Source organism: Ochotona princeps, chromosome 13 (assembly GCF_030435755.1).
Source record: "Ochotona princeps isolate mOchPri1 chromosome 13, mOchPri1.hap1, whole genome shotgun sequence".
Classification (NCBI taxonomy): domain Eukaryota; kingdom Metazoa; phylum Chordata; class Mammalia; order Lagomorpha; family Ochotonidae; genus Ochotona; species Ochotona princeps.
The window spans coordinates 17572725-17598471 of NC_080844.1; the positions used below are offsets into that span (position 1 = coordinate 17572725).

At 41.9% G+C, this 25747-nt stretch overlaps 1 protein-coding gene across 2 annotated transcripts in view; it reads right to left on the reverse strand.

The window, feature by feature from the left end:
- The window catches only part of PAPSS2 (3'-phosphoadenosine 5'-phosphosulfate synthase 2), a 72000-nt gene that overhangs the window by 10336 nt on the left and 35917 nt on the right, over nt 1-25747 (reverse strand). Inside the window, exons 2-8 of one of the 2 annotated variants that reach the window (XM_058671954.1) lie at nt 11093-11207; nt 7962-8197; nt 6475-6613; nt 5531-5649; nt 5290-5403; nt 3806-3917; nt 1553-1567 (exon numbers count right to left, since the gene is read on the reverse strand). In XM_058671954.1, coding sequence (XP_058527937.1) covers nt 1553-1567; nt 3806-3917; nt 5290-5403; nt 5531-5649; nt 6475-6613; nt 7962-8197; nt 11093-11207 — 850 coding nt within the window. The remainder of the gene's footprint in view (nt 1-1552; nt 1568-3805; nt 3918-5289; nt 5404-5530; nt 5650-6474; nt 6614-7961; nt 8198-11092; nt 11208-25747) is intronic. The other variant, XM_058671955.1, reaches the window with a different exon arrangement.

Genomic DNA, 25747 nt, shown 5'->3' on the forward strand with positions numbered 1-25747 from the left:
AGAAAGAAAGAAAGAAAGAAAGAAAGAAAGAAAGAAAGAAAGAAAGAAAGAAAGAAAGAAAGAAAGAAAGAAAGAAAGAAAGAAAGAAAGAGAAAGAAAAGAAAAAAGAAAGAAAGAAAGAAAGAAAGAAAGAAAGAAAGAGAAAGAAAGAAAGAAAGAAAGAAAGAAAGAAAGAAAGAAAGAAAGAAAGAAAGAAAGAAAGAAAGAAAGAAAGAAAGAAAGAGCAAATGGTGAAACCAGCTGTGTGGGAAGAAACCTGGCCCCACTTATGACCTGCCTGCGGCCTTCTTTTCCACCACGTAAGTAATCCACGTGGAAATCCAAGAGATACTTGGCTTGGCTGTTGCAGCTCATTCCTTCACAACACTGGGTTCCTGCCCAGTGTACCCTCTTGGCCTTGTGCGCAATTCCACAATGATTAAACAGCATTCCCCAGCAGGTTGTCAGGACAGGAGAGCTGGGCAGCTGCGGGATGTTGCAGAAGGGAGTTCCACAGCATACTAATGCTAACTGATTCTGCAGGACACGGGCTGCAATTGCACACGGGGGTAGTCCATTTTCAGTGGCTTCCCTATCTTTGTCACCTGCCTTAACACATGAACAAATCAAACTGTGCTAAAACATCTTCCATGGCTTTGCACATGGCTGGGAACGTTAGTCTTTTCCTGCACGTGCTTGAGCTCGGGCAGGGGCCGCCTGCATGATTTGACTGTGGAGACTCTCTTGGCAAGACAACTATGTTGCTATTTATCTTTTAACCATGCTAAGTCCAAAAGATATCTCCCTCTTTCACTGAATACTTTTTTCTTTTGTTATAATTTTCAAGGTTTTTTGTTTTAGCCTTAGTAAATGTGCTTATTGGTTGGATACTTGGGGCTCTCAGCAAGAACTGAATTACTCTTTATTGCTTAGTGAGGTGCTTCTTTTCCCTCTTTTAAAGAAGAGAAACAATGTTGTTAAAATCCCAGTGACAGATATCTACAGAACTTTACCTTTTCATTCCAGGACGATGAAGAAGCTATAGTCACAGCAAGTGTGTACGTATGCTCAGTGTGATAACTTGAATCATGATAACTTGAAATTAAGTTCATGCACAATCACACATTGCAAAGTATGATTATACACAATCCAACCAGGCACATCCACTTTCAATTGCATTAAAAATGAATTTGGCCTTCATCAATCAAAAATGTTGCATAAATGCAATTTAAAAATTCCAGATTTATGAAATGAAACAAGAGCCAACAGGCAAGATCACAAAATTTTAGACACTCAGGAATAAAATGCACAGTTATTTAGAAAACTTTACTTTTGTCAGTTAAATACAACATAATAAACAGTGGCTGCATTTGATCCAGAACTTTTCCTGTTATTTATATTACACTCAACACAAGAATGGATTTTTATTATATTATAACTGGTTGGATCATGAACTGATAGAAATTCCAGCTGGTTAATTCAGATTTCTTTAAACACATATTCTTAACCATTTCAAATTAAATAATGTATCCAATTACAATAATTTAACCATTTGTGAAGTTAAAGTACATACCATGAAGGATGATGCCTAGAGAAATACAAACACAGTTAAGAAACAAGTTTGGAACTCTGCAAAATAATCTTAAGGCAACAGTGTCAAGGAATGAAATTTCTGTTATAACAGTTCATACATACAACATGTAAGTATTTGGGGCCTATCTAATATACTACTTTTAAAAAGTGGAGAAATTAGCAAAAAAGAAAAATAGTTGGTGAAATGAGGATTTGTGTGGATCATCGTTTAATACAACTCCAAAGCACTGTTCAGATAATAATTTTAAATAATTACTTATAAAAAACACTTGCAGCCTCCTCTGACTTCATCGAGATGATACCTTTTCCAAATATGAGAGTCCATCACCAACAGATACATGATGGCTCACAAACTGGCTTTGGGAGACAGTGTAGAAGTAAACTGCCTTAGAACATTCTGGAATCTCAAAATGTTTAGAGATCATGAAAGGCCAGTACAGAGAAAGGGAAGAATCTATGGACTGCCACAACCCTGTGAGTACCAAGAACCAAGAACCTTTGTGGCGAAGCTTATGGGCAGGATCTGCAGCATTGTGGACACAGACAGCCACACAGACCCAGGCAGCAGGTGGCATGTATCTGTGTGTCTGACTCAGGGGCACAGCAAACAGTACATAGTGATTCCCAGATATGTGCATATAGGTTAAAGAAAGGACTAGGATTTCCATATGAACGGACAGAGCTTGAAACCAGTGGGATTCAAGCGTTAATGCGAAGGTGATCTCATTTATATCCCCAGGGTGGTGGGCTGGGTAGGACCAGGCATCTAACTTTTTGGATCACAAAACCTTTTATGCATCTATCAAAAGTTCTAAATTCTTAAACAAAGGAAATGCCCTCTCCCCTCCTCAAAACAAACACCAGTCTTGCTTAACTCAGGGTGGTTTTTGTTCGGCCTCACTGAAGTTCTTGATCTCACGTGGATGCCCCCGGTTCCTGCTAACACTGACCTCTGTGACTACAACTGCCACCCTGGTATTTTCCTTCATGGAACAAGGACTTGTGGAGGGTCAACAGCAGTGTATACAATGAAATCCGCTTCTTTCAAGACGTTTCACTTGTTTTTTGGCCACAGCTCTGGTGTGGATGCTGAGTGAAGCTCTTGTTACGCCAGTGAGTCTGTGTTCAGCATGTGCCCAAGGCAAGGCATCCAGATTAACACCAGCCTTGCGTGTGTGTACATCCTGGCCTTGCGGATTCTATTGGCATGCTTATTATTGTTTAGGCAATGTAGAAATACTATGTCCTTTTGGAGTACTACTTAATCTGAGAAATAAAGGTATTGGCTATGGGACATTAACAGTTACAGTAGAGGAACCGGGAAAGGGGCCTATTTTAATCACCGTTTGAGTTCTGACCCTAGCTTTATGCCACACTCTTTAAGCAACAGCCCAAGTTGAGAACAGGAACATGAACGTCTTTCCAAAAAAATAACATATTTGATTTTTCTTCTTCAAAGACCTGGAGCCCTGCTCAGTATTGCAAGTTCAGTGTAACTCCACCACCATCTCTTCCTCCCTTTGGCGGCCATTCCCCAAAATCTTCAAGTAAGTAAACAAATTGTATCTGATAAACCCTAACACAAAATGATCATTAAAGGTTCAGGAATTCTTCCAAATAACACATACTTCTGACCTTGACCAACTTCGTTTCTAAAAGTCACTTTGCCTATGCCTGCAGAACTTCCTAACTCTCCCTTGTCAGAGTGTAGCAGATGGAATCACCGTAACGTATTCTATGTATGGGCGTGAACCTGGACACTTCAGTGTCCACCAAGGAAAGCAGCTACCTTAATAATGCTTGTTAAGACCAACCTGGAGGATGCGGGGGTACCAAGGGAGTCAGCAAAGTGTGCTGTGCATGCACGGGCTGTCCCAGCATGGTCCCTCTGAACACCAAGAACAGCAAACAGCAGGTGGAGGGGAAAGAGGATTAACCTCTTGCCTTCATGTGCAAGAGAAACCTTCATTTTCAGTTTCTTAGTTTTAAACAATCAGTAGCTCTTTGAGAACGACAATCAAAAAAAAAAAAAATCCCAAAATGGAAGCTTAGGCATAATAGAATTGAGCACCCCATAAGTGATAAAAATTTTGTCACAATAAGATTGACAAGCCAAAAATGAACATTTCCTGTTTTGGTGAAACTTTTCAGAAATAAGTTTTTTATGACTAAGTAAGGGTATGAAACAAAACAACTAAGCAACAATAAAAACAACAAAGAAAAACAAACATACCATCTAAGAGGGTGCCAAAATGGATCGCCTGCAAGTACTCCTTCTCCCGCATGAAGCCTTTCAGGGGTGTGGCCCAGCCTTCACTCAAAACTTGGACCCACTGAAGGTCCAGCTGCAAAACACGAACGCATGTGAACATTTCCATAAGTTGTTCTGTAGGCATCTCACCCAGCACAGTGCTTTCTGAGACAGCTGACAGGAGCTGGAGGTAGAACCTTTTACATTTTAACTGTATGAATTTGTTATGTTGACCCATGATCCAAGGACCAGTCAGGTTTAAGTCTAGAACTCTTCTATGGAGGAGTAATAAAAAGATTTCTAAATGAGATGATTTATCCAAACCCTTTAAGCTCTATCTAACCCTACAATGTTGATTTTCTCTCTCGCCAACCCGCCTTTGCCTGCCCTTTACCTTTTGTTCTTTATTACCATGTGGACAGTTGGCTATAGGGTAGGGTCCCAATTATTAGTGAGATACGGAAAACCCTTCCAACTCTGGCTCCTGGCACTCAAGGGACTTGGATCTTCTTCTGCTTCCTAGTTGGGGCCTATTCATCAACAATGCTAGATAGTGGGTCATCTAAATACGTGTGGTACCCATCCTCCTCCCCACCTGCAGATTTTTATTCATCCTTAAAAACCTGGCAGCCAGTCATGGCTCTAAAATCTTTCCTGCTATCCCTATAACCAAAAAAGTAATCATTGGATTTTGTGAAGTTCTTGTGGAATATTATATTATTGGAACTAAAACACCACCCTGTAATTACAGTTATGTGTCTACTGTCTGCCTAGAGGTCCGGGGTGCTCAGAATTTATTCCATGCAGTTGACAATACTGTTTTTAGAAAGCTGATGGCTTAGCAGTTGCTGAAGTAGTTTCCCTAACTTACTCTAGCTCTTAGAAGAAATCTCCACTGCTTTATTGGAGAATAAAAATATTCCAGTAGAGACTTGATCTTTTACTACAGACCAGCTAACACTGATTCACAAAACAGCATACACAGCACAGTTCAGCACTGGAGTTGCATCTGACGCTGTCCAGGTGGCAGAATCAGTGCAACCAGGGCTATCACTGTATTCAGATTAGACTCTCCCTTGTGAAGACAAGAGTATCATTTGCAGAGTAGAGAAGTTCAAGGCATTTGTATAATTTGTTTTCTTCAAATTCCTTTACAACTGCCCAAGAAGTCATTTACCTTCTCAACAAACTCTGATCTCGGTCACTGCCAACAAATTATTATCAGCCTGAAGGCTGACCCTTGCAAACCTTAATATGCAAGATGGCTGCATAAAAATGATCCATTAAAAAACAGAAGTTACTTTCATGGTCTGCCTCTGCACATTGCATTGATCAATGCCTTATAACAACTCTTGATGAGAGATAGGCTTGTAGAAGAAGTTTACAAAATGGCAAAAATGCAGTGATTTTACAGTATCTGTAAAGTGATTATAATGACTGGGAATGATCACAGTACACCCTCTTACCTTGGTAATTGACAGTGAAGGGAGAGTTTTAGCCTCAGCTTGAACTTGGTCAAGTTTGTTTTCAGGCACAAAGAGCTCATGGATGCCTTTGATGACAGTGTGTGGTACAATGCTCTGCAATGAAGCAAAATTGATAATAAATAAAATTAAAACTACAAAAAGAATGCTTCCATAAAAGCAGCCTGGATGATCTTCCATGACTTTTATTAAATTGAAAACAAGGGCTCATTAGCCTACTCACCTGCTCTTGTAGAAGTTCCACTACCTGCTGAACACACTCACTTACTGAGGATAAGTTGGTTTTAAGCACACACTCTGGGGCTTCGGGTTTCTCATAATCAGAATCAATACCTGTAAATCCTGCAAAACAGGAGAGTAAAAGAAAGAATTACACCTAGACTGACAGACGGATTGTGTGATCAACCGCTTGGTCGGCTGACTTGGCAGAGGTAGATAGGCCATCATCTACTGGTTTTGCACCCCAGATGCCTGCAATGGCAAGAACTGGGCTGAGCAGAACCCAGAAACTGAGCACTCAGTCCAGATGTCTCAGTCAGGGACTTGATGACTTAAACCATCACCTGGCAGGGTCAATGCTGGCCAGAAGCTGGAATCAGGAGCTGAGCTAGGAATCAAACCCAGGCGCTGTTGAGTGCAGACATCACCACTACCTTAACTGCTAGACCAGAAACCTACCCCAGAGAAAATCCTTTTAATCAAAAAGGCAGTAACACATGTGGGAATGATGTGTTAAACTGAACACCCATCTTTGACTTGCAACAATGGGTAAGAAGTTACACAGCTGTTATTTTTAATATGCAAAACTCAAGCCATCAAAAAAATCTAAGTACAAACCATTGGCAACTGGTTAACACTGAAAAGAAAAGCAAGAAAGGGGAAATTCTGAAACACCATCCTGTCTGCCTACTCACAGAGACACCTGTATTTCAGTTCTCTCAACTTTACTGCTATAGCAGAGTGACACTTCTTGAAGAACAAACCAAAACCCTGCCTTTTAATAAGCCCACGCACATACTGCATATAGTATGATTTAGTAAAAACTGTGTATATTACATGCAATTTTGTAAAACATAATTTGAGGCTTCAGACAGACTCTGAGGCCAGAATAAATACAGATCTGCAGTCTGAATAATTGACAAAGGGATGGTTAGCTTGTTCCCATACCTTTAATTTCCCCAGCTCGGGCTCGTTTGTAGAGGCCTTTTACATCTCTGCTTTCACAAATACTTAGAGGTGCATCTACAAATATTTCAAAGAATGGCAATCCTGCTGATTCATGGATTTTGCGGGCATTCTCACGATCCTGAAAAACAACACACTTAAGAATGTAAATGAAGGTTTCTATGGTATGAATAAATTCCTCAAGCTTTATATCTTCCACATTTTATCCATAAATTCATGTTTTGGAGGCGGGGCTGTGGAAAGTCATCAGGACCAGTTAAGGCTAGCAGGGTCTCATCCCCACAATGGGTGGGAGTGGACGGCTTCACAGCCTGGGCAACCTGAGCTGATGCCTGCCCACTCTGTCCTACAGCACTGTGTCCTGATGCCGCAACAAAGCCTTCACCAGATGCCAAGGCCATGTTCTTAAGACTGACAATATGCAGAACCTTCAGTTGATCAAACTTCTAATTTCCATAAAACACCCCAGTCTGTGTGGTATTTTGTTAATGCAATAGAAAATGGACTAAGACAAAATTTCATCACACCACATTGTATGTTCTGTTGTCTGTTAAGCTCGACATAGCATTGGGATTTGTCCTCTGTCGTGTTCAGAGAAAGACCAGAAGCCTTGCTCTGGTAAACACAGCTCTACCAGGAACATGCAGAGAAAACTAGAGAAAATAGCCATTCTTAGTAGGACACACCAGCAATGTGGGAACATTTTAGGCAAAGCAAGTATTCAAAGCACATGGCACATTATTGGTAACTCCCCGAAGTCTCTTGTTTTAAAATAAGAAGTGTGATACTCTACCTCAGTGACATCAATACTAAAAACACATAACCTAATGCTTTGGCCGCTTTTTTCTTGACTCAGCTAAACATTCTTTTCAAACATTTGATTGCTGAGTGTTAGAGTTTTTCTTGTTTAAGTTTTTTCTTCTGTTCAACTCTAACCAGATACCCCTAATAGCAGTGAGAGTGACAGGGTTAATGTCAATTGCAGACCTGGAATTTGGAAGTAAGGGAATTCTTCTTTATGTTACACAGAGGAAAACTGAGGGAGCATGTGAGGGGGAGCAACAGTGGGGGACTGAAAGCACAATGCTCCTTTGCACCTTCCGTGTGTCCAACTTCTTTTCCTAACAGTTTGGAAGTCCTTTTGAACGGTACTCACACTGTCTGCAGGTATTGTGAGCAGTTCCAAAGCTTTCTGGAGTCTTTTATTTTGAGGAGATAGAGAGAGGAGAAGGGAGGGAAAGAGCTCCCTTCTGCTGGTTCATTTCTTCAATCTGCAACAGCCAGGGTTTGACTGGGGGCAAAGATCTCCCACATCGGCATCAGGAACGCAACTACCGGAACTGTTCCCAGCACATCCCGGAGTTTACTTTAGTGGGAAGCTGGAGTTAGGAGCCAGCCCCGAGAACTGAATGACACAGAACACAGTGTCTTAGCTGTCAGCCTGAGTGCTTCTTCCCCAAACGTTTTACCTTGGCGAAAGGAGAGATGAAGCTGGTAATGCAGATCAGACCAGCATCTGCGAACAGCTTTGCCACTTCGGCAATGCGACGGATGTTCTCTTCTCTGTCTCCAGCAGAGAAGCCGAGGTTCTTGTTAAGCCCATGACGGACATTGTCACCATCCAGGGAGTAACAAGGGATGCCGTGGGAGACGAGATATTCTTCCAGAGCAAAGCTTATCGTTGTCTTCCCAGCACCAGAGAGTCCTACAAAAAGCAGGCAAGATATACCGCTATTGTCCCAGATTGTTCTGAACGGAGCCTGCACTTCTCAGTGTTAACTACTTCTCATTACAATCACTTGATCGACCTTAAATCAAAGCCATCACAGCATGATGGACTTGGGAAAATTCATGAAAGACATACATTGTGAAACTGGAGGGGAGTGCAGAGGGGAGGAAAGGAACTTGGGGGAGGCAGAAGGGAGACCCCAGAGCCAACTAAACTATATCAAAGAACAATAAATAAATAAATCAATAAATGAATAAATAAATAGATAGATAAATAAACAAAAATCAAAGCCATCAAAATCCAGAAAAAGAACAACTTATTACACATCAAGCACTTGTATTTCTTAAAAAGATGTATTTTTATTGGAAAGGCAGATTTACAGAAAGAAGAAGAGACAGAGAGAAAGAGCTTCCATCTGTTGGTTCACCCCCCAAGTGGTTGCAATGGCTGGAGCTAAGCTGAGCTGAAGCTAGCAGCCAGGAACTTCTTCAGGTCTCCCAGGTGGGTGCAGGGTGTCAGGGCCTTGGGCTGTCCTCTACTGCTTTCCCAGGCCACAGGCAGGGAGCTGGATGGGAAGTGGAGCAGCCAAGACACGAACCAGTGCCCATATGGGATCCCAGTACTTGCAAGGTGAGGATTTAGCTCCTAGGTTATTGCGCCAGGCGCAAAACTTGCACTTATTTTAAATGCCTTATTTTTCATTTGGTCATGTCAAACATGAGGCAGATACTCTCTTTATTCTCATCTTTCACATAAGAAAACTGTGACTTAGAGAGGCAAATGGCTTGTCCAAAGACACACAGCTAATGTAGGTGGGGCTGGGATCCACCTTCGTGTCTCTGGATGTGAAATATCTGGTGTCTTTAGATCTCTTTAATCAACCATCTACCTCTGTGACATAAGAATAAAAAATAAATATACAGAAAGTGAGTCTTGGGCCTGGCGCAGTGGCCTGGTGGCTAAAGTCCTCTCCTTAAAAGCACCGGATCCCATATGGGCGCCGGTTCTGATCCCAGTGGCCCCACTTCCCATCCAGCTCCCTGCTTGTGGCCTGGGAAAGCAGTTGAGGATGGCCCAGGGCCTTGGGACCCTGCACCTGTATGGGAGACCTGGGGGAGGTTCCTAGATCCTGGCTTCAAGTTGGCGCAGCACTGGCCATTGTGCTCACTTGGGGAGTGAATCATTGGACGGAGGATCTTCCTCTCTGTCTCTCTTTCTCTCTGTATATCTGACTTTACCATAAAAATAAAATAAATCTTAAAAAAATAAAATAGAAAATAAAAAGAAAGTGAGTCTTAAATCATTTGTTTACTTAATTTGAAAAGAAGAATTAGAGAAAGAGAGAGAGAGAATATCCTCTATCCACTGGCTCACTCCTCAAATGGCAACAACACCCAGGCTATGTCAGGCTGAAACAAGAGCCCAGAACTCCAGCTGGATCTCTCACGGGGGTGGAAGGGGTCCAATCACTTGGGCCACCTTCTGCTGCTTTCCTAGGTACATTGGCTGGCATCCACAGGAGATGCTGGCATCACGGGCAGTGGCTTAACCTGTGGAACCACAATGCTGGCCACTGGATGATTTAAGAGAAAAACAGGGAAAATCTACTCTTTAGAATCCTTTTACCTCTTCGTCTAGTGCTCTTCTTCTTTTCAGGGGAAATCCATATTAGGTAAAATGGATTTTGTGGATTTTGTGTTTTTGCAAATAAGCCTCTCATGAAGACAAACACAAAATGAGTGAAATTTTTGGAACATAGCCGTACCCAGTACCTCAAAGCAGGTCTCTTGTAGGGAGCTGGGGCCAATATTTCAGGCATAGTGACAGGCGACTGCTATAGATGTGAATACAGCAGGCTCCTGGCCCAATGTCTATTCTCACACTGGAAGCAGAGGTTAGGCATGAATGGAATCAGCAGACCAAAGCCACTAGGAAGAAATCTGCTGAAAAGCAAGAGTAGGACTGATTTGGACAGCAGACAGAAGAGCAAGAAAGGAGACAAGGTAGAACCTTGCTTGCCATATTGAGAGGTGTCTGTTTGTGAGCAGACAGTAACACAGGCACTGATTTCACAAACAAACATAGTTTCATGCCTGGGCTCATTTCCATTTGAAAAGTCATGTCTATGAAATGAATGAACTTGGTTGTCCTTCTGAGTCCAGGCGCTGTAGACTTACTCCACAGGAAATGCCTTCCTGTACCTTGTACAGCCCACGACTGGGCAGGGAGAGGCAGCTCTGTCCCTAATCCCCAGCTCTGACACTTGTGACTGTAAGAACACAAGGAAAAGAGGATTCATGTAGTCACCTCAGTGGGAGTAAGCTTTGCCCATAGATAAGAAGGAACTTCCATCCAAATGGAAATCACTCATGTTCTTTCTAGCACAGACTGTTAGGTTTGTTAAGTTAGTTTAAAGTAAGTGAGATAGACCCTTCGGATGTCAGAATATTAGAAAACCATAGAAAAATTTGACATCTTATGATGGCCAAATGCTTGGTATCTTTGAAAAGGCCCATTCATAAGGGCCAGCTTCGAGACAGACATAGAGTGACTGAATCCCCAGGAGCTGGAAACGGATGTCCCATCCTTGCTGCTGAAAACGAGAAAACTGATGGACAGCTGCTTTCTGTGACTTGATCAGATTGTGTTTTCACAAGCAGATCTTGCTCTTTTTCTCTCTGATAGAGTTAGGATTGACACCCAAATGTTACATATGCAATCTGATCACCTTAAAACTGTGTGTCACATCAGCTTTTGATCCAAACACTGAGAAATACCAACACATGATGCATATATTGATGTTGAAATGGATATTAGATATTGAAGTGGAGAGAGAGAGAGCGAGAGAGAGAGAGAGAGAATATGGCATACCTGTTAGCCACACTGTACAGCCTCGGAATCCACCCTTCGTTCCAACCACTTGCCCTCTCTTATTCCTGCTCACGTGGTGGGCTTGGTAGACTACGTTTGTGGACTTTTGGCTTTCCTGTAAAACAAAATAATATCAAGCACAATATTCATTTAATAAAACACATATTTACTACTGGTGTAATACAAATCCACTTGAAATTTTCATTTGCAAAAATGACATATATAACTAATCATATGAAAGATGTTTTGAAAAAGACTCACTCTTATCCCTTGTAATATAAGCTTTAACCACCTCTGCACATTACTCTGAACCATTAGCTACATGGATGCATTTCTCACAGCTGTGAGTGTATAAAACTGCTTTCTCCATTCCACTCCCGTCACTTCCTTAGTGTTGTTCATGCCTTTTTCTTTGCACAAAATGCTTTAGATAGATAGATAGGCAGATAGATAGATTACTGTGTAAAAGTTCATGGGATTATGCAACACAAGCTGTTAAATAACCTGCTCTTCTACAGTTGGCAGAACATCAACTCTTAATTTTGCTTGTTTTTTTTTGTTTGTTTTAAAGATTTATTTATTTTTATTGGAAAGGTGGATATACATAGAGGAGGAGAAACAGAGAGGAAGATCCTCCCTCCGATGGTTCACTCCCCAAGCAGCCGCAATGGCTGGAGCTGAGCCAATCTGAAGCCAGGAGCTCTTCCAGGTCTCCCACGCGGGTGCAGGGTCCAAAGATTTGGGCCGTCCTTGACTGCTGTCCCAGGCCACAAGCAGGGAGCTGGATGGGAAGTGGAGCCGCCGGGATAAGAACCTGTGACCATATGGGATCCCGGAGCGTGCCAGGCGAGGACCTTAACCACTGCGCCACCGTGCCGGGCCCAATTTTGCTTGTTTAAAAGCAAGCACTGCCTTTAAAGTGCCCATTAGTGTCTTCTGAGACTATAACTCAAGTTAGACAATTTGTGAAGCTATGCAACAGGCCTGGTTTTAACCTTTGCACCTTAGGTGATGGTTGGGGAAAATGTCTTTGTTCCTAGAAAATGGAAGTTTTCTCCAAGTCATGTGGATTTGAATCGAGAAGAGCCCAAATGCTCCCACAGCTGAGGAAATGCTGGGGTGATACTTGTTGAGCTGAGGACTGTACAAAGCCAGGGAGGGGCCCGCATCAGAGCAGAAGGACTACTGTCAGCCATTAGTTTTGCTCTCTCCCAGACAACAGCAGCAAGGTTAAGAGTTTTGTCTGTGAGCACAGAGAGCTTTTATCAACAACTAAACTTTGCTTCCACTTTCTGAAGAGCTAACATACAAATCTTCTAATCTTTTAAACATTGACTTTATTTCTATTTGAAAGGCAGATTTACAGAGAGAAGAAGAGACAGAGAGAAAGAGCTTCCATTCACTGATTCACTCCCCAAGTGGCCTCAATGGCTGGAGCTAGGCTGAGCTGAAGCTAGCAGCCAGGAGCTTCTTGAGGTCTCCCCTCAGGTGCAAGGTCCTAGGGCTTTGAGCCATCCTCTACTGCTTTCCCAGGCTACAGGCAGGGAACTGGATGGGAAGTGGAGCGGCCAGGACATGAACCAGTGCCCATATGGGATCCCAGTACTTGCAAGGCAAGAATTAAACCACCGCACACAAATCTTCTAATCTTTCAAAAGCCCAGCAGAAATGGAAATGCCCTGGTTATTAGCCTTGGAAACGGATTAAAATATCAAATGTTTTAATTTTGACTGCAATAAAAACAACCTGGTGAGGTCACATACAATCTAGTCTTGACTCTTAACTCAAGCTGGAAAGTGTATATCCAATGAATAAAAAAGAATGGTCCAATAAATACAGTTTTTGGTACAGTTCTCTCTTTAACACCTTATGACCATAAGAGTTGGAGAAACCGCAAGGAAATTTAAACAAAAAGGCTGAGCATTACCCATATCTGCTATATGTTACCTGAATTTCTAATGACAGACATAGGTTTCTGAACCTTAAAAATCAATAAGCCTTGTGCATGTAAACACAGATGTACAGCCAGTGGGGCTGTATTTCTGCTGGGCAAACAAATTCCTTAAAGCTATGCTATGTTCTTAGAGTCAAGTCTTCTTCATAACTGATAATAAAATTATAATCTTTTTTTAAAAAAATCTGTTTCCTTGCTAATTAATGCCACTAAATTCCAGTGTACTGTGTCTTAATATCAGGCCTAAAAGTCAGTTTATCTTCTTATTTTTTGTTGCTCTGAATAGGTTTCTTGAGCTCCTACCATGTGCCAGGGGGAATTCTAGAGATCACAAACGTGGTGCTAACCAAGAAGAATCCCTTTTATTCTTGGCATGCAGGAATGGTTCAACGTATGCAAATCAATAATTATGATATATCACATTAAGATATTGAAAAACAAAAAACATATGATCATCTCAATAGATGCAGATAAGGCATTTGTTAAAATCCAACACCACTTCATGCTAAAAACCCTAAGCAAGATAGGTATAGAAGGTACATTCTACAACACAATCAAAGCAATATAAAAAAAAAATCCAATGCCAGCATCATACTAAATGGGGAAAGATTAGAAGCTTTTCCACTAAGATCTGGAACTAGACAAGGGTGTCCACGCTCATCAGTGCTATTCAATATAGTATTGGAAGTCCTTACCAGAGCTATTAGGCAAGAAAAACAAACTAAAGAAATTCAAATCAGAAATGAGGGATTGAAATTATCCATGTTTACAGATTACATGATTCTCTACTTATGAGACTTAAAAGACTCAGTCAAGAGACTACTGGAGTTCATAAGAGACTTTGGTAGGGTAGCAGGATACAAAATTAGTGAACACAAATTGATGGCACTACTATATACAAATAAATCCATGATTGAGAAAGAAATTGTAAGTACAATCCCCTTAAATAGTGGAGAGAAATCTTACACACTAGAAATTAATCTAATCAAATATGTGGAGGACTTCTATGATGATAACTATAAAACATTAAAGAAAGAAACAGAAGAAGACATTAAAAGATGGAGAAACATGCCATGTTCCTGGATTGGCAGAATCAACATCATCAAAAGGTCCATATTATTGAAAGTAATATATAGAATCAGCACAATCCCAATCAAAATCCCAACAACATTCTTCTCAGAAATAGAAAAGAAGATACAGAAGTTCATCTGCAAACACAAGAGACCAGAATAGTCAAAACTATCCGGAAGAATAAAAATCAAGCTGGAGGAATCACAAGTCCGGACCTCAAGACATACTACAGAGCCAGGGTCATCAAAATAATCTGGTACTGGTACAGAAACAGATAAAAAGATCAGTGGAACAGAATAGAAACACCAGAAGGGAGCCCACACATGTATAGTAAACTAATCTTTGACAAGAAAACTGAAAACAATCCAGGGAAAAGCCTAGTGTCTTCAACAAATGCTGTTGGGATGAGAAGGTAGCAGCCTGCAGAGGTAAAAATCAAGACCCCCACCTGTCAGCTTATACTAAAATCAGCTCTAAATGGATCAAGGATCTAAATCTGCACCCAGAAACCATCAAACTGTTAGAGGAAAACATAGGAAGCACTTCCCAAGATATAGGAATGGGGAAAGACTTCTTGAAAAAGACACCAAACCACAGATAGTCAAAGCCAAAATAAGCAATCCAGATTACATCAAACTAAAAGCTTCTGTACAGAAAAGGAAATGATCAACAAAGAAAGTAATCAATCAACAGAATGGGAGAAAATCTTTGCACACTACACAACTGATAGGGGACTGATAGCCAGGATTTACAAAGGCCTTCAGAAACTCAATGACAGCAAAACAACCCTGTGAAGAAATAGACAAAGGAAATGAACATTTTTCAAAAGAACAAATTCAAATGGCTAATAGATATATGAAGAAATACTCAAGCTCCCTAGCTATCAGGAAAATACAAATGAAAAACACACTGAGATTTCACCCAACCCCAGTGAGACTGGCCTACATTTGGAATTCTACCACAATACTTTCTGGCATGAATATAGGGGAAAAGGTACCCTCCTTAACTGTTAGTGGGAATGTAGGCTACTACAACCACTATGGAAGTTAGTATGGCTAGTGCTGAAAATTGAAAAAAAAAAAAAAAGAACTGAAAATTGATTTGCTATATAATTCAGCTGTCCCACTTCTGGAAATATTTCCAAAGAAGTGAAATCTGCATATGAGAAAATGATCTGTAATCCTATGTTTACATCATCTGCAATAACTAAGACATGGAAACAACCCAGATGCCCATCAAAAGAGGAGTGGATAAAGAAACTGTGGTACATCTACTACTCAGCCACTAAAAAGAATGAAATTCTAACATTTGCAATAAAATGGTCCCAACTAGAGACCATTATGCTCAGTAAAATAAATAAGTCAATCCCAAAAGGACAAATATTATATGTTCTCTCTGAGATAAGGCAACCTTCATGTAAAATACAAGATCAATAGATATATAGGTAAGCATGTATATAAGTATATTTATCTAGATGAGCTCCATAATGTAGATAACATGAAGTGGAGATACACTGCAGTATGCATCTCTACTTTTGAATAAAAGATGGACTCCCAATAGAACTGTTAAATATATCTTGACAATAGAATGCTGGACTTTGTGCCATTCTCTATACCTACAATGTCAGGTGCAGAATGATGCACTCGTGACCGTTGTTGAGAAACTAAAATATTGTTATAATATAGAGGGATGGGCCCGGCAGCGTGGCCTAGCGGCTAAAGTCCTCGCCTTGAATGGGCCGGGATCCCATATGGGCGCCGGTTCTAATCCCGGCAGCTCCACTTCCCTTCCAGCTACCTGCCTGTGGCCTGGGAAGGCAGTCGAGGACGGCCCAATGCATTGGGACACTGCACCCGTGTGGGAGACCCGGAAGAGGTTCCTGGTTCCCAGCTTCGGATCTGCACACACCGGCCGTTGCGGCTCACTTGGGGAGTGAATCATGGGACGGAAGATCTTCCTCTCTGTCTCTCTCCTCTCTGTATATCTGACTTTGTAATAAAATCAATAAATCTTTAAAAAAAATAATAATAATATAGAGGGAAACTGTTGGGGGAAGAAAGTGTGGGCAGGTGGAAGGGGAGATCCCTAAGCCTAAGAAACTGTATCATGAAAATCAATAATTTATATGTAAAAAATAAAAAAAGAATCCCTACCATCACTGTGGAGAGAAAGGCAGGAAGGTCACATAATTGGGGTCCCAAATCCTGTGGGTGGGAAGGAGGAGGCTTGAATATTTATATTGAATCTTTTATATCAAGATACATAAAGCACATCTGGAACTCTAGAGTGAAAAAACCCACCCACTTGGTAGAAATAGGTGAAAGGTTGGAATAGTCACTTAACACAGAAAGGAATCAGGGTCAGTGAAGGAGCATGTAGTGTTCAGAAAGTCCTCAGGTGTCAGAGAAAGGCAGATCAAAATAAAAACACATGTCACTGATCACATTCATGGCAACAAAGATGCACTCCTGTGTGCTCCTAGAAAGTGCAGACATAAAGTCACACAATCCTCCTGAAACAAAACCTGGACATTTCTTATAATACTAAACATTCACCTCTTTCACAGGGTGGCCATTGCAACCATGGGTGGCTACTCAAAAGAAAAGGAAACATGGGTTCACAGATTTCTGTAGAAAAGCTCTCAGACTCCTTATTTGGCTAAAAATTAGAAACAGCCAAGTGTCCATTAATAGGAAAACTGATAAAACCAAAAGGAAAGGAATCCCTAAACTGTAAATAGTCTTAGACAGGAATAATACTCAGCAATAGAATGGAAGGGCCATTGATAACAGCCAGCATGAATGATAACAAATGAGTAGCATTATGTGAGTCGAAAGAAACTTACAGGAAAAAAATTTATGTATTATTCACTGTATGATGTCATTTATATCAGTCCCCAAATAGAGAAACTAACCCCCATGTCAGAGCAGCAGTTGCCTCTGAGGTGATGGCAGTGCCGTCCATCTTGATAAGGGCCTGCACACACAGTGTTTATACTGCTGGAACTCACTGAATGTACATTTGATATGTGTAGTGCATGGCATATTAATCCCATCACACATAGAAATTTCATAACACGTAACAAAGGCCATGGAGAAAGTAAGCAAATAAGAAAGCACACAAGATTTCAGATAGTGGAGCTAACACGGTTCAGTGTGTCTGTGCTTATGGAAGAGGACTATGAACCCAATTACAGACTTACAATCTAGGGTGCTGCTGTCCCCCTGTGCACATAAACACTCCCCGAAGATTCACTTGCCTATGCAGACAGTTGCTTCCCTTGCTTGTAGCCGCTTCTTCTCCGTATGGCCAGAGTTTCAGAATAAGTTCCAGACTGTTAATCTTCTGTGAGAACTTTGTTATGATCCTGTTAACCGCCTTGCCAACAAGATCTTCATTTTCAGAAACAGGTAGAATTCACCCAGAGGAACCGCTCTAACATATTCAATATTTAACCTCTCAAATTTAGATATTTAATGGTTACATCTTTTAAAATTATTTTCATTGATTTGAAAGGCAAAAAGATGGTCACACACAGATTTTCCATCCACTGATTCACCCTCCAAGTGTCTATAACAAGCAGGGTTGGGCCAGGCCAAAACCAGGAGCCAGGAGCTCAACCTGTGTTCCCAAAGCAGGTGGCAGGAACCCTCGCACTTTAGCCGTCACCTGCTCCTCCGAAGGAGCGCATTAGCAGGCAGCTGCAATGGAAGTAGAGCTAAGACTCAAACTGAGGCACTTCCAATTAGGATTCGGACATCGCGAGTGGCATCTCCACCAGTTTGTCAAATCCCCACTCAATTGCACTGTATTTTAATCCTGAGTTTTTGCACAATTTTTGATAAATCCAGTAATGTTTAAATGAACAAAATATTTTCAGATGACCAGGTACTCAACTGTTTTTCTTCAGCTGTCCATATTATTTATTTTAAAAGCAGCCTTGATGTTTTGCAAAAGGCAAGCAAATAAAACAGAAGCAGACATTTTGAATGATATTTGAACTGCAAATGGGTGGAGCAGCCAAAAAAAAACCACTTTTCACTTACTGGAAGTTTTACATTCTACTACTAAGGAGCATATGATGTTCTGTTCTTTGGAAATAAAGTGGCTATCACACAAAGGATTCTCTCAATAGAAAAGCAAACACATGGAACAGGAAAGCAGCTCCACCTTCCTCTTCGTAAAGAGTACACAGACCCTCACTAATTTAATATTCTCAGCAGAAACTATCCCAGAAACCACAAAGTTGGTGGCATATTTCTATTCTAGGACCCCAGGGGAAAAATTGCAAAAAAATTCCTACTTTCTTCCAGGTCACTGTCCCAGAAAAACCTCCCTCCTACATGCACAGGAATAGCACGAGTGTTGATTTCAGAGTTAACACACCTGGATTTAACCCACTTAACAGTCTACTGGCTCTGTGACCTGGAGCAAATTATTAATCTAAGCCTCCACTTCCTCATCTATGAAATGGGGATAAGAATGCTCTCTTTACAGGGCTACTGAAAGGATTAAATAAGTTCATAATCTACATTAAAATAGAAAAGAAATACAAAGGCTTTGTAGGAAGTTGCACACCAGTCCCAAGGGGCATCTAATCCAGCCTGGAGAAATGAGAGTGGCTTGAGATCTAAATCACCCAGGATTGGAAGGGTTCTGGAAGTTCTGGTCCACCCTAAGGCAGGGCTGGAGAGATGGGGTTCATGGTCAAATCTGGCAGTGGACAGGACAGCCCTTTCTACAGAGGAAGAGCTTTACAAACAAGCATGCACGTACACACTCAACACAGCTATGGTCCTAGGTCAGACTGTTCAAGCTCAACAGAGCAGGCTCCCGCACTGAGTGCACACACACATCTGAAGGCTGCTCGTTCTACACGATGCTGCCCTTGTTTGCATTGTCTCAGAGTCGCCAATGCTTCGTTGCAAGGACAGCACAGTGGCCTTTGACTCAGAACAGCCTCACGAGTTCATCAGAGGTCAGGCCTTGTCACCTGGCCTGGTGTTGTGGTGTGTGCCTGCCAGGCCCACCCCTCACTCCCATTGGTAGTACAGAAAGGGGAGGACCCAAGTGGCTTCTGGAGCTCAGGGTGGGGTACCCCAGGTCTGGGCAGAAAGCCTCAGCCTTGACTTTGATGACTACAAAAAAAAAATACCCTAGGGAAAAGACTTCAAATGGCTTCACAGTGGGGCAAGGCATCCGCAGAGCCAAATCATGCTGCATGTCACGGTAAGGGGCATCATGAAAGAGAAGCTCTGAGGGAAACAGGAAGCTGGCAACCACATAGGTTGAGTTTTGTAATGCTCAAAGGCAGTTTTTGTGTGTAGTTTTTTTTTGTTTGTTTGTTTGCTTTTTTTTTAGTTTTGCATAAAAAATTAGCAGGTGCCTTTAACTTTCCCCTAGACCCTCTGGTTCCCCTCACACAGTGCAGATAAATCCGATTTACTTCTCTCTGGTTGGAACTCCATTCTTTCTTGTCTGGACTCAGCCCCCACTGCTCCTGGGTTACTGTTTCCATTGTTCTCTTACAGATGAAGAGTATTCCAAACTGTCCCACTTATCAGTGTACAGTGTGAGTATCAGTTGTCAGAAGCAGCAACCTCAGTTATCTATCAGGCCCACAGTAGAAGCTCTACTTTCATATGCATCATCTCACATACTATACCAAATCTGGGAGCTGTGATTCATTTATAGATCTGATAACTACATGCGGATGTGTCAGGGATATGGTTGACGTCGCACACCTCGAACATGCAGGACACACATAAGTTAAGTCCAGTTCTTAGTCTTGTACAACAGAATTCCCCATTTTCAACCCCAGATGTATGATTTTTGTGTTAAAATTTCTCACTAAGAATCTTTAAGATTTACTTATTTGAAAGGCAGAGCAGGAAGGGGGAAGAGAAAGAATGAAAAGAAAAGAGAGAGAAGAGAGAGGGGGAGAAAGAGAGATATATCTTCTATCCATTGGTTGACTCTCCAAAAGGCTGCACAACAAGATGTGGACCAGACCAAAGCCAGGAACCAGAGACTCTATTCTGGTGTCCCACTTGAGTGGTATGGATCAAAGGACTTGGGTCATCATCTGTTGCCTTCCCAGGCACATTAGCAGGAAGTTGGATTGGAAGTGAAGCAGCTGGGACTGGAATTAGGCCTTATAATCTTAGAAGCCAACATCACAAGCAGCAGCTTAATCTTGCTGTACCACAACACCACCCTATTCTCACTGAGAATTAAATGAGGTAATATATGTTAAAGCAGAGGAAGATGACCCAAGTTCCACCCATATGGAAGAACTAGATGGAGTTTCAAGCTCATGTTTTTGGCTTACCTCAGCCCTAGTTTTGACCATTTAGGGAGTAAACTAGCAAGTGGGAAATCTCTCTATCTCTCCCTTTGTCAATCTGCCTTTCAAATAAAATAATAAACCTTTAATTAAAATACACTGCACACACACACCTCTCTTCCTCTGCTGCTGGCACAGGTGCTGAACCCACCTATAGCATATACTCAAGTGTGTACCATTCCACAGGGACAGCACACTTCATAGCTTACATAATTGGATTCCCTTTCTCCATATGAGGAAACTACTGCACGAACTGCATATAGAAAGACAAACCACAAAATTAGTACTCAAAATCATCAAGATCATCAAAACCAAGAAAAAGTCTGGGAAACTGATACTTCCAGAAAAGGCTAAAGGAAACTTGGCAGCCAAACATAATGTGAGCTGGATTATTAGTAGAAATTAAGGAATCTGAAGAAAATACAGACTTCCATGAATAACATTGTATCTTCAATTCACTACAAGTGACAATGTACAACATCAAAGTTCTTAATTAGGGCAATCCATGTGTAAGTATACATGGAAATACTTGGTATAATTTTCTCATACTTTCTGTTAATCTAAAACTAAAAAAAAAATTAAGTGTAATTTAACTAAACCTTAGCAATAAGTAATAATTTGAAAAATCCAGGTGTTTCCTAGTCACTTTAGCTTTTGCCCAGCTATATTCTTTATATCTTTCCTTAACATATTTTTTAAATAATTAATTTCGTCATTTTATTTCTTTTTTTTTAAAGATTTATTCATTTTATTATAGCCAGATATACAGAGAGGAGGAGAGACAGAGAGGAAGATCTTCCGTCCGATGATCTACTCCCCAAGTGAGCCGCAACGGGCTGATGCACACCGATCCGAAGCCGGGAACCAGGAACCTCTTCCGGGACTCCCACGCGGGGGTGCAGTGTCCCAATGCATTGGGCCGTCCTCAACTGCTTTCCCAGGCCACAAGCAGGGAGCTGGATGGGTAGCGGCTAAAGTCCTCGCCTTGAACGTGCCAGGATCCCATGTGGGTGCCGGTTCTGGTCCCAGCAGCTCCACTTCCCATCCAGCTCCCTGCTTGTGGCCTGGGAAAGCAGTCGAGGACAGCCCAAAGATTTGGGACCTTGCACCCGTGTGGGAGACCCGGAAGAGGTTCCTGGTTCCCGGCTTTGGACCGGCGCAGCACCGGCTGTTGCGGCTCACTTGGGGAGTGAAACATCGGATGGAAGATCTTCCTCTCTGTCTCTCCTCCTCTCTGTATATTTGACTTTGTAAAAATCAATAGATAATAAATCATATAAGGTTATAGGAGAAATCTTGCAGCATATTATGGAGTAAAGCAGAAATGGAAAATAAACACATGGGATATAACACCTGGGAATACATATGTCAAGTGTGGACACAGACACACAATTACAGACATTGTTTAAAAATATTACCAAAGAGACTCTAGTATATACACATATATACATATATATGGAAAGGAGAAGAGACAGAGAGGAAGATCTTCCCTCTGCTGATCACTTCCCAATCACTTCCTGAGTGACCACAACAGCCAGAGCTGTGCCAATCCGAAGCCAGAAGCCCAGAGCCTCCTCCAGGTCTCCCACGTGGGTGCAGGGTTCCAAGGCTTTGGGCTGTCTTCAACTGCTTTCCCAGACCACAAGCAGGAAGCTGGATGGGAAGGGGGACTGCCTGGATTAGAACCGGCGCCTATATGGGATCCTGGCACATTCAAGGCAAGGACTTTAGCTGCTAGGCTGCCACGCTGGGCCCCCAAATAAGACTCTAGTTTGAGAGAAAACTAACAAGGCCCAATTGTGCCCTTTCCCGGGCCCCTCTGATCCTCCAAAATGGAGATGAGGATACTCTCATATGTACCCCCTTAATTATCCAAAAAGAGGGATTCGAGCAAATAAAAAGAAAGATCTGAAATTCCATCATGGGGAAAAGTTCAAAAGGGTCACATTGTCAGAAACAGGAAAATGGATGAGAAATAGTAAAGGGTTTATTGTAGTGTAAAAAAACAGTTAGAAAAAGTAATCTTGGAATTGCATGGGCCAGGGATGGAGAATTACACAGCTGGGTACACAGAACCTCAGGAGAGGAGTTATTACACACACACACACACACACACACACACACACACACACACGCGCACGCGCACTTATCAATCATGGCCGCTGGCTCCAAAGCCAGTATCAGTGACTTGGGTGGACATAACTCAAACTTCTACTAAGAAGCAGGTGGGAAGATAGCAAAGGTGAAGATTCCATGGTTCTACTAGGGGCTGCAATTTCCTAACGTGCTAGACTGCTTTTAAAATATATCCTTATGGACAAGAGTTCTTTTAAAAAAATTATTTTTTATATTTGAAAGGCAGAGGAAAGAGAAGAAGAGACAGGGAGGTCTTCCATCTACTGGTTTACTCCCCAAATGGCTGTGACAGCCAGAGCTGGGCCAGCCCAAAGCCAGGATCCACGAGTTTTTTGTTTTGTTTTGTTTTGTTTTTCAGGATCTCCCAAATGGGTGCAGGGATCCCAGGACTTGGGCCATTCTCTACTGTTTTCCCAGGCCATAACCGGTGAAGCCCCTGCCTAAGGCTCCCTGCTAATGATCTGGGAAAGCAGTGAAAAATGGCCCAAATGCTTGAATCCCTGCCACCCTCACAGGAGATCCAGATGTTCCTGGCTCCTGGCTTTGGACCAGCCCATTTTAGGCAGTGAAGCCATTTGGTAAGTGAATCAGCAGGTAGAAGAACTCTTTATCTTTGCTTTTCTCTGCAACTCTGTATTTCAAATAAATAAATCAATAGAAGTTTAAAAAAGAGTGGGGCTAGAGGGGATCAGAGCGCCTCGTCCTTTTCTGCCATGCGAATTTACACCAAGAAGGCCAGCTTCACCTGAGACAATATCTGCCAATGTGGTGATCTTGAACTCAGTCTAGAACCATGAGGAGTTCTGCCACTTATAAGCCACCTGGTGGGTAGTATTTTGATATAGCAGCTTGCATGGAGAAGGACATGGCTGCAGCTCAGACCCACCTGATGAGATTTGCATATCTCCTTGCCTACATGCTGTAACCTCATCTGGCTATACCACCTGCCCCTGCTATGAATAAACACTTCACTTGGCTCGCTGATTGTGTGGACCTTATTCCTGGGCACAGTCCCCCATGAATGCTACTCCTTGTGCATATTCTTCCTGGCCTTCAGCTGGATCCCTTCAATGATTTCCAGCTCTATTTGTCTTTTAGTTGGCAGTGAAACTCATTTTCTAAAACACCCTTTAGCTGGGTGCTTCCCTATTAAAAACTTGCACTAGCTTCCTTTTACCTGAATAAAATCCTACTTCTTAGCTTGGGACTTTTTATTTTATTAAATTTTAAATATGAGGAGTAGACATACAGAAAACAATGAGCTCCCCTGTGCTGACTTATTCCTTAAATGTCCACAACCTGAATTCAAAGCAGGTCTGTCATATGTGTTGCCAAACAGCAGTCATTACCACTTCCTCCCAGGGTCTACGTTAGCAGGAAGGTGGAGTTAAGAGCCAGAGGTGGGTAGGTAAGCAGGCATTGCAACAAGGAATTCAGGCCCATTCACCGATGTCCCCAACATCAGGCCAAACACTGGTCCCGCTGAGCTTAGAATCTGTGACTTTGCACTAGCAGGTCCCCTGGACCTTGTCACCCTCATTTGCTATTCTCAGATATGGAGTGTCTGGTCTGGGGAGCAGGTCTATTCATGGTTTTTTTGAACATATCTAGCTGTGCACCTTTTTCCATCAGGTTGTCCTGCCTGGAGCTGTCTCTCCAAGTCTTCAGTAACCACACAGGGTCTGATTTTTAACCAACATCAACTGACAGGTTCAAGCTGCCTTCATTGATGCCTTTCTCTGAACTGCTGTAGTTGTTAGATCCAGTGGCTCTTACCTGGATATTTTAGGCTATACCTTATGTTTTAGATTTGTAGATGTCAATATTATGTTTTGTAGCTCATTGTCAGTGTGTTCCTACAGCTCTGAGTTCCTAACAAGGCTCAGCTAAGAGGAAATGATATGGATTTCAAGGTTGAATAGTTTAGAGTCCAAATTCTGGCTCCACAGGAACCTTGAACAAATAAAGCCTAATATCTCTCAATCCCATAAAATTGTGGGATTATACTTCTTGCTAATTGCTGCAAGGATTAAAAAGAGGTGACAAGTGAGGAGTGCTTGGACTCTATTAGATGCTCAGCAACATTTCTTGGATGAGTAACAGAAGTTTAAAAAAACATCTGTCAGTTGGCTAATATGTATTGCCTTAAACAAACTCTGGTCATCCTCAGCACACGTATTTCAGTATCAGTATTCATTAAATAAAGTCACATTTCAACACGTATCAATGGTGACAGCCACTTGTGTGCTGTGTGCTGAAGTCTCCTTATAGGAAGACTTGTTGTGGACAGTTTTCTTACAGACACCACCACAGACACAGTCAAAGGGCTCTAAATGTGATGGGAACAGACTTCTCATTGTTCTGCCATCAGCATTCATGTTCTTCTCCATTTACTCCTTGGTGGCATCCACTTGCTTCCAAGGTAGGCTGAGGCATCTCAAATCTCTAAATTCAATATCCAAATTTCTGGTGGCATGATCAAGATGGAATTCATTTTCATGTCATCATCTCTTGCTCTTCTCCCCATACTCCTCACTCCTGGCAATGACCTGGAGCTTTCTTCATAAACTAAGCCAGGAATCATCCTACTGCTGGGCTCCTTCATTTGTAAACAAAAACAAAAACACTTATCCAACAACAAATACTGTGGATTTTATCTAAGAATTACCCTTTAAACCATCCTCCTACTGTTACTTAGCTAATTGGCTCTGGAAACATTCCTAGCAGTCTTCAAACTGGACTCCCTATCTCTTGTCATCACATCTCCCTTCTTTCTGCCAAAAAAAACCTCCCCTACTAACAATCCAGCAGTAGGGGTGGCCTCTGGCGTAGCAGTCAACATACTGCTTATGGCTCCTATTAGGGTTCCTAAGTTCAAGTCCCAATATTGTTCCCAATTTCATCTTCCAGCTAATGTATACCTTAATGGCTAACTAGGTGGAAAACTTGGGTTGAGTTCCTGGCCATTGGTGCTGGCCTGGCTCAGCCTAGCTGCTGCAGGCATTTGGGTAGTGAACCAGAAGATAAGAGCGCTCCCTTCTAAATAAATAAACACATACGCAAATAAAAACTTTCAAAAATGCCTAGTAATCCCTGTAGTTTTTAGGGTGTTATTCACAGACTTCACCTTGAGACTGTAACCACACTT